The sequence below is a fragment of the Larimichthys crocea genome, chromosome VI (assembly GCF_000972845.2).
Source record: "Larimichthys crocea isolate SSNF chromosome VI, L_crocea_2.0, whole genome shotgun sequence".
Classification (NCBI taxonomy): Eukaryota; Metazoa; Chordata; class Actinopteri; family Sciaenidae; genus Larimichthys; species Larimichthys crocea.
This window is the reverse complement of record NC_040016.1, coordinates 1228142-1237297: the sequence shown is the minus strand read 5'-3', so window position 1 is coordinate 1237297 and position 9156 is coordinate 1228142. Positions and strand designations below refer to the sequence as shown.

Below are 9156 nucleotides of genomic sequence, written 5' to 3'. Positions count from 1 at the left end.
ACAGGAAATAATATGGGTAACTACTTAATGGGCTGTGTGGATTATCACACGTTCTCCTGCTGCTGAAAGAATTCGTTGTAATGATTAGTCGTCCTCATTTCCATACCACCATCACACACATTTCTGGCTACAAAACTGGGGTAAATTGTATGTAGTGTAGTATGTATATGTAGTATATAGTGTAATGCCACTGTAATATGTGTTTTAACACCATGCGGCGTTTTTATTTCGTTCCCTCTGCATCCTAAAGCAACACTTCCTGCTATTGTCTGTCAGCGTCAAGCAGCTACATAATCTGTCGCTCTCTCTTTCTCTATCTCCTCAACACACACAAATACACACACACACACATGCACACAACCTCCACAACCCCCCCTCCTTCCCACCATCCCCAGAGCTTCTGGTGCAGGGGCAGCACTGACAAAAAGTGGGGAGGGGGGGGGGGCTGATAGGCAGAGAAACTGTGTTTTCTTTGAAAAAAAAAAGAATTAGGGGGAGTGATTGTGGGAGAGAGAAAGAGAGAGACAGAAAGAGAGAGACAGAGAGAGAGAGAGAGAGAGAGAGAGAGATAGTTAAGCTCACATGAGAGGAAGTGCAAGACACAGAAAAGTCAGACGGAGCCCGTTGTGTCAAGCAGTTGACTGTGACTCTCTCTGTCAGTACACAGCCGGGCTCTAGCGCTCGCAGCACCACTCCCCTGTCAAAGTAGGATCTATCGTCTCCCAGTCTGTCCGACTGCTGCCTCTCTGATTGACTGGACTGCTGTAAGAGCACAGAGGGATCTCTCACTGGATGTCAGCGCCCAAAACAGGTAGGAAACGTTGTAAATTTGCGAGAGTATCTGAGAAAGAATGTGCTTCAGTGATTGTATATCACCCGGAAAGTCAATCTTTTATGTATTGAAGAGAGGATTTAGGTCTTCTGCTAGTTTTGCAGATGTTGACACAGTTTTGCTCAGATGAAAGATTCTTGGTCCTGTTGGTGCTTTGGTTTCTCTTCAGTGTTACTACCGGCATATGGTCATCTTTGGTTGGCTTCAGCTGTGAGACACCTGGGTTTGTTCTGGATTCAGTGTAGCCTATACACTGATATCACTGCAAATGCTTCAACATGAAGTAGACATAAAATATGCAAGAAGAACATTGCGGTGACCAACAGAAAAAAAAATCTTTGTCATACCTTTGTTTTTTTGTTTTCTTGTTTTCTTTGGTTTTGGAAGTGTCGTTTCTCAGGACGAGAAAGGGGAGAAAATTGGAAACAGACCCACCCACCCTGGAGAGCTAGACTGTCCATGAAAAGTATGAGTGCAAAGAATGAGGAGACACACAACAACAGTCCCTCATTGCAATGCTAAGGGAGACATACACAGAGAGACGAGAGATGAGAGTAAGAACGTGTTCGGAAAAGGACTGGAAAGAGGTTTGGCTGACACAGTCGGAGTTGCTGTCACAAAACTGACTGTCTATTGTACTGAATATTTTCAAGCAATGACACTAAAAGCAAGGAGCAAAAATTTAAAAAATGTTGACATGCTTGAGTTGTCAGATCTTCCTTGTTCATGCATAAAGTATTTTTTTTTTTTTGTCCAAGGACAGGTCTTTTTATAGAAATCAGGACCAACCCTGCAAATCACATCACCACTGCCACATGCTTAAAACATTATTATTAGATTAGAAAAGATTAGATGAAAGCTTAAAAAGTTAGTGCAGTTTGCTTTTATAACAACTTTAGCTTTTCACCTTCCTCCTTCCTTGGTTTTGTGCACTGTGTATAAATCTTGCTGCATACTGTAAGATGAAAAGCTGGCCTCAGCCTTTGCTCGCTCTCGCCCAAAACACTAAACTTTCGCTCTATTTTTACTCTTACGTGCTGCTCCATTTTTAGAGACTTGTCTACGTGGTTTGTTGGGCCATAAATCAGACTGTAACTCCTCTGTGTTCTCTCTGAAAAGAATGGAGGTATAATGTTGACATTCATGATTTATATGGCAATGAACATATATGACTGTTTTAGGGAGGTAAAAAATACCTCAGATTTTCTGATAATCAGATTATTTTTAATGTGTTTTCAAATCTATTCTCAATGAATCTTACTTAACATCTGAATTATGCTCAGTTCAACTGAGAATGAGCCTGTTAGCAAAATTCACATTGTGCTATACAGTGTGATTTGCAAATGTTTACAATAGTAATATCTTTATATCTATCTTTTGGACATAGGTTGGACAAAACAAGACATTTAAACCATTCTGGGGACCAAGGATGGGTATTCTTCACAGTTTGTTGACATTTTATTGACCAAATGATTAATTGGTTAATCAGGAAAATAACTAGTAGATGTATCAAAAATGAAACATTGAAAGAAACATTGATTTTATTGGAGGAGAATAAAGAAATGTGGGAAATCAGCCTAATCAAGCATTGTATAAATAACTTGACAGCCTATATTCCTGTCATTGTGATAAACCAGCAAACTCTGAGTTTGTTTGGTTTGAGAGGCAGCAGGTTAAGAGGCCGCAGTCAGCTGAAAGTGGCCCTCAGGGACTCTCCCTCTCTCAGGGTCATTGAATCAGTCTACATGAGGGAGTCACGTCATGGGGGTCTAAATCAAGCTGAGAATGATTGATAATGTCCTATGTTTCAGTTTCTCAGACGTCATGTCTTTAAGCCTTCTCTAAAAGTTTCAAGATATATCTTAAAGATGTTGTTAATTGTCTTTAGAAACGTTTTTTCTCAAAGTATCAGTCTGATCAAAACTTTATGTTTTCAATTACCAAAATGACTTTGGATTTGTAATTGTTACATTACATTTTCCAAATTGGTGAAGGATAGTACAGTAACTCAGTTGTATGATCCAAAACAGATCAAGTTAAGTCCTATTAAGTCCTCTCTGGTCTTAAGAGGGTTTTTCATCACATCAGAGGCCGCCAGCCGAGGTCAAGTGAGCACTGTAAAGGGATGAAGATGGAGATTAGTGGTTGATGTACATAATGCTAATGAGCAGCCAATATTATCACTTCCATCTTTTACACACAGACAAATTGTTGTTTGTGTTTAGATAACAAACAATAGATTGAGTAATTTATTTGAGTACTACCCCCTATTTTTACTACAATAATTTGATCTGATTTTATCGTTATCCATGCGGAAGTTTAGGTGTACAGGGAAAAACTTAGAAACATTCTGTCATGTAGGAGCTAGTTAATTTAATCTCAGTTTTGAATGTTTTGTTTCTCTCATAATTGGCTATTGGATGTTTAACTTGATTAAAGTTCTTAAATTGTCTGTAGTCTGATAAAATATCATAAGGTTTCTCTCATGAGAAATGAGAGGATCCAGTGAAATTGCAGGTTTGTTCAGTTATGTGCTATGTGATGTACTTTAAAAAGCATGTCACAAACCTTTTCAAAGGACTACATATTGTTCTGAACTTTAATGTTTTTGACCTTTTTCAACGCGTGCACACACAGGAGTGTGAAGGCGTCACAAAGCAACACTTTCCAGCATCACAGGCAGTTTCCAGAGAAACTAGGCGAGTGCTTTCTATCTATCCCCTCTGTGGGTTTACTTTACTTTGCTGTTGGGAATGGAAAGGCTTCAGAGCCTACCCACCGCTGCGAGCAGCCTTCATCGCCTCAAAGTTACCACACGGCTGCTAGTTAGAGACTACCTGAACACGTGCACTGCTCTTCATTACGAAGAGTTCAAACGTCTGTAAACTAAAAACCAATACATTACATATGTCATGGAACTTCCATGTATACAACAACGTACTGCTCTGTAAATTCTTAGTTTAGTCTCTGTAGTCCACATTACTGGTGATTTAACAGCATTATCAGATTTGATTTGATTTCTTTATTTTAGGCCATTTTGGGCCAGTAGAACAAGCTGTGAACACAACAATGACACCTTATCTCATTAAAAAGTTGTTGTTGGTGAACATGTTTTGGCTTCCACCAACTTTGTGGGATCTAGCTCTTTAGCTGCTAAATGCTCCACTAAGTTTACTGGCTAATTGCTACTGGAACTTTGTCTGTCTGTTGTTTGGTGCTAGACATGTAGCAAACTGTTTTTTTTTTTTATCAAAGTTTTCTGGCTAAAATAAGCTGCCTGCTGCTAGTGGAAAGAGGCTTTATGAGAACAATGACGCTGAACCAAAACAATGAGCTAAAAAAAAAGCTCTTTGGAGGTTTAGAGGTCTCTATCGCTTAATCTCTGTGGGTTCATCACCATGAATGACCCCTTTCACATACCACATGGTATTTGATCCATTTTTAAAAATATATATAAATGTTTATCAGTGTGGGTTAAAGTCTCTCATGCTGTAGCATGGTAATAATTGACTACTGCTATTCTATGCTACTGCTTTTCTTCATCCTAGATAATTCTGTATTTTGTATGTGTATTTATATATATGTATATTTAAAAAACCCAAAAGACATAATTTGGGATTTCTGGTAAAACTGGCTTGACAACAAAACCAAAACAACAACTGACACAGTAGTTAGAGTGGGGCAGTTAAGACCAGTCAACCTAAAGGAAATTACATTTGTATCTGTGTGTGTTGCCTACATGTCAGTACATGTCTCTGCATGCATGTGTTTATGTCTGTAAGGTAGGATGACCCCCTGGATAGTAAAAAAAACCCCAACAAATTCTTGTTTGCAAACCCCCAGGCTCCACCCGTTGCCAGGGAATCTGTTCGACTGATAACTCCACACATTCCATGGGTCACACTAATGTACTGTGGCATTTCCGTCAGTGGCTCCTCCAATATCACGCACATTATCCACATCAAACTGTCAATATCAGAGAACAATTCCACTCGCACCACATACAACTACAGAAGCCGCCACTGGCTGTTTATTTTGGTATGTGACCGTGTCTATGTGGCTCTGGAGGCAACTCAATATTGGCCTTTTGTGCATCTTAATTTTTCGCATCCCTGGCTTTTCCACGCTGTAATCACTTTCTCACTCTTCCTATCTTTTCCCTGACTCCCTCCTTTTCTTTCACTCTTTTTGGCAATCTGCCCTGCAACTGCTGCTCCCTCCATCACCGTATTGCCTGACTGCATTCCTCTCATTCCTACTGGCTTCCTGTGACTGGAACAGGAGTGAGCCCTACTGGCCACAAAACTCCACCTTGGAGTCATACCCGTGTATGCTATATGTGTCTTTTCCCTTCTTCACTGTTTTTTAAATCCTCTTGACAAGATTTTGAAGGTGATTTTTACGCAGCCTCTCCTTCATACTCTCACTGTATCAGGTCATGGGATGTTTTTACTGAGGTCATCTGATGACAGTCCTTTTCTCTATGATCCAATCAATCATACACACAGACAGGTAGGCTGACACGCCGATACACACACATCCACATGCTCACGTACTACCCACCGGCTGCACTGCCCTTATGATAGCAGACAGGGTAGAAATAGTGTGAGGGGGAAAGATAAGAAGGGAGAGCTTCACTGACGTAGAGATCACGTATTAAGAAAAAGTGAAACAGAAATCTTGGGGACAACTTTAGCCTTATTGTATTAGATAATGGTGTCTATTGTTGTTGTTGTCTAACTGCTGTTCTTATGTAATGTATGAGTATTTATTGAAACTAGTGCTTACTTGCAGCTATCGGCTCCTGCATATATCATTTAGATTCTGTATAATACACACAACAATAATGTTAAAGTGTGATGTTAAAGTGATTAATATGAACAATGAAAAAGGCTCATGGACTTATTTGTTTAGGGCCATACGAAACAAAAGTAAATAAATATATTTCAAACCTGTTTTAAATCAGCTAATTTCTTGGAAAATGTAACTTACGTAGCAACAGTTACCAAACACTTGCTAGATCTGCAAATAGAAGAGGCTCTGTCTGATACAGTCTGCTCCTCAAAATGGAAGATCTACTGAGAAAATTCAATTTGCAGTACGTATCTCAAATTATTCAGGTCACAGTCAGCCCCGTGACTGTGGGATGGACTCTTAAGTCCTGCCAAGAGCACAGAGGAAAAGACATACTGTTGTTGATATTAGACTGAGTGTTGTTGATAGCAATTTTTTTAAGCACAGGCCATAATTTCCCCCTTAGGTACACAATTTAACTGAACAATGGCAAAACTATTCACTCCCTCATAGGACCAGGACCAGCCTGGGTCACATGAAATACAAGATTGGCTCTTTTTACTAGTTGGTTTGTCCCAGACTGGTTTATCTTCATGTTTCAAATGACTTTTTATTGGCAGTGGGTGGAATTGGTCACAAACAGGATGAGGAGATTGTGAGAGACAGTGAGAGTTCAGTTTGGGAGAGGACATGTGAGAATGGGCAGCACTGCGTAAATTAAGAATAAATTGTACGTTGTGTGTATCGCTGAGAAAATACAACTGAGGTGAAATGTGCCTTTGGCTTCACGAGGTGGCCAAATCCCTGACTAATATACAATACAATAAAATCCTGTGCTTCTGGTCAGAGGAGTAATTTTGGGCCGAACATTTTAAAGGTCTAGTAAAAGTCTGCTGTTGTGTGTTTTGACCGATTAATTTAAATGAAATTTAAATAAAATTATCTTTCTGCTGACCATTTTATTTCTAATTTTCTCTTTCATTTAAAAAAATACTTTTCCTTTACTTCCACTGTCAATGTACAGTGGACATCTACTAAGCTTTGGACCTTTATATTTTGTAACAACAAACAGATGATGTCGGAGACTGGATCCTTCTGTGTGTAGACTGTTTAACAGCCCCCTAAGCGAGACAAATACAAAATGTCCTCTGTTGGCTCGCTGGTCCACTGTTGGTCAGTGTATAACTACAGGTACGCTAAAGTGCGGGTTCACAGACACACACACACAATGGGCATCCTTGCGCAGCTGAGTTCAGCAGATGGAGCCCTCACACCAGCGGCGCACACACACGCATGAAAGTGAGACTTCCAGCAGGTTTTATCAGCAGTTTCACCACCAACAGACAGAGTCAGTGAGTAGGAGACAGATAAGTGGAGGGCAGCTCTCGAATGACGGTGGACGGTCCTCCTCTGACATAATTACCGGGACATTTTTGACGTGCTGGGCTTCACTCGGTACACAGCTCTGCGTGTTGACGGCTGGAAACCAACGTTTGATATTTCATTAGAAACGAGCAGGCAGCTCACTGGCACAACAACGACCAGTTTAGTCTTAAAGATACGACAAAGATGACAAGGAGAGACAGTCGGACTAAGTTTTTATCCGTCTTTTTTCTGACTTGCTGTTAAAACCCGGCTGTCAGCTCATCCAGCGTCGCTTGAAATTGAAAATGCGTCGCGCTTGAGCTTCACCTCCAGAAGGTAGGCGTTGTTTATTTGTTACTGTGCTGTACCCAGACAAAGTTAAAACTACTTTTTAGAGGCTATTCTGCTGCTTTCCTGTGTACAAGAACTCACGGCAGCTGAAATACTTTAGTGTACCTTTACTGCTATAATATTGTTTGTCTGGTTTTGTGGACAAAATGTGAACAAAATGTCAGTTTCCTGCTCTGAATCCATGTTGTCATCCTTCTTCTGGCATGCTCCAAACTCAACAGGTGTAAAAGCTCACCTGGGTGAGATTTTCTATTGCAGTTAGATGTTTTATTCTTTATATTTAAAGGTCAGAAATGTTTTCCAAAATCAGAGTAAGCGAACATGCCACAAGGTCATGACCCAGAGTCAGATGATGCAGTTTAAATAAGTGTGTAACTTCAGGTGCCTTGGTAATTATCCCAATCTAACAGGCAGCATGACTATTTCAAGGTGATAAATAGGGCAAATAATTGTGTAATTATGGTGTTAAGGCCTCATTGTGAGCGCAAGTGTAGAATTTCCTACTGGATGTATTTCTGCCCATAACGTCATTGAAAAGTTTGACTCACTCACTTCTAGGCAACAAATGTTTGGTTGTTTGATGGACCACGGGGTGGGCGGCTGTGTTTAAGTGTGTGCGCTGTATTATGACAGAACTCGTAAAAATTGTTAGATCCCACCCAAGTCCCTTCAGTCCCTCGAAAATAAAACACACACACACACACACACACACACACACGGCAGCCATGCGTGGAATAATGTTCTCATGTGTCCAGGTTCTCTCTCTGGACAGGATGAGGTCATAGCCTCAGTGTTGTTGCGGGGATACAGTTACATTAGTTTCATGTGGGCTATGCCAAAGGAATCGACACCACCTGCACTCCTTTGCCCCCCTCCCTGATGCCTTTTAAATCTCCCCCCTCATTCCCCAATTTTTTCCTCTCATCATCTCAGATGACCAGCAGTGATCATTATTGCTTTGAATAGGTAAATACCTACCTGTGTGCATGCATGGCTGTCTCTGCACCGTGCAAATGCATCCAGGTGTGTGTGTGTGCGTGCGTGCGTGCGTGTGTGTGTGTTTACAAAAGCGTATCACTGAATAAAGACTTTGATTATAATAACCAGCCCTTTATGCTACACGATCGGTGTCATCTTACTAAAACTGTTGATCACAAAGGACCTTTTGCTCCACAAGTTGTGACAGCCTCTGGGTTTGGCTTTGTCATAGTCACAAACACTGAATAGGCCCTATATGGCTGAAGGTTCAAGTGAAACTTTACCACTATCATCTTAGTGGAAAGGCAAAATATTCCCACATCACACTTACACTGGAGATGTGGGAATTCTGTTTGTTTCTCCATCTCTGGGCCTTGTCTCCATTCTTGTAAACCAAGACATTTTAATGTCAACATAGTTAGACTCTTTCCTTCTCCAGCTGGCATCAGCTGTGAGTCTTACTCTGGCCTAACAAGACGTATGTAACATGTTACTCCTATTAGACAGTTGCTCGCTGTCGATGTTGTTTTGACTTGCTCTTGATGTATGAAGTCAATGTGATGATCATATTTATTCTGAACATCGAACTCACCATGTGGTTTAACACATACTGTAGTGAAACAGAAGTGTGCTAGTTTGTCTGGGTTTTCTTATGAGGTTCCTTGAATTGGCCAAGAAGTAAATGTATATTTATTCAGTGAGATCAGTGAGTATTTTCATCATTAAGGATGAAAATAATCGTGTGACAATAGTGAAAAAACCACATGCTGAAGCCAATGTCTTCAAATTTTCCTATTTTGTACAGTCAGTAGTCCAAAAAGTTTTGGTTTGGTTGC

At 40.4% G+C, this 9156-nt stretch overlaps 1 protein-coding gene across 6 annotated transcripts in view; it reads left to right on the top strand.

The window, feature by feature from the left end:
- The first annotated feature begins 567 nt into the window (after positions 1-567).
- LOC104937657 (histone deacetylase 7) overlaps positions 568-9156 on the top strand; it is a 38520-nt gene continuing 29931 nt past the window's right edge. For 2 of the 6 annotated variants that reach the window (XM_019267637.2, XM_027279207.1), the window contains exon 1: positions 6900-7327. Coding sequence is in view for 4 of the 6 variants with exons in the window: in XM_019267639.2 (XP_019123184.1) it covers positions 793-811 (19 nt within the window). In the remaining 2 variants the exon portion in view is untranslated. Of the gene's footprint in view, positions 812-6899; positions 7328-9156 lie in introns of those variants that run through there. The other 4 variants (XM_019267639.2, XM_010754052.3, XM_019267636.2 and 1 more) reach the window with 4 other exon arrangements.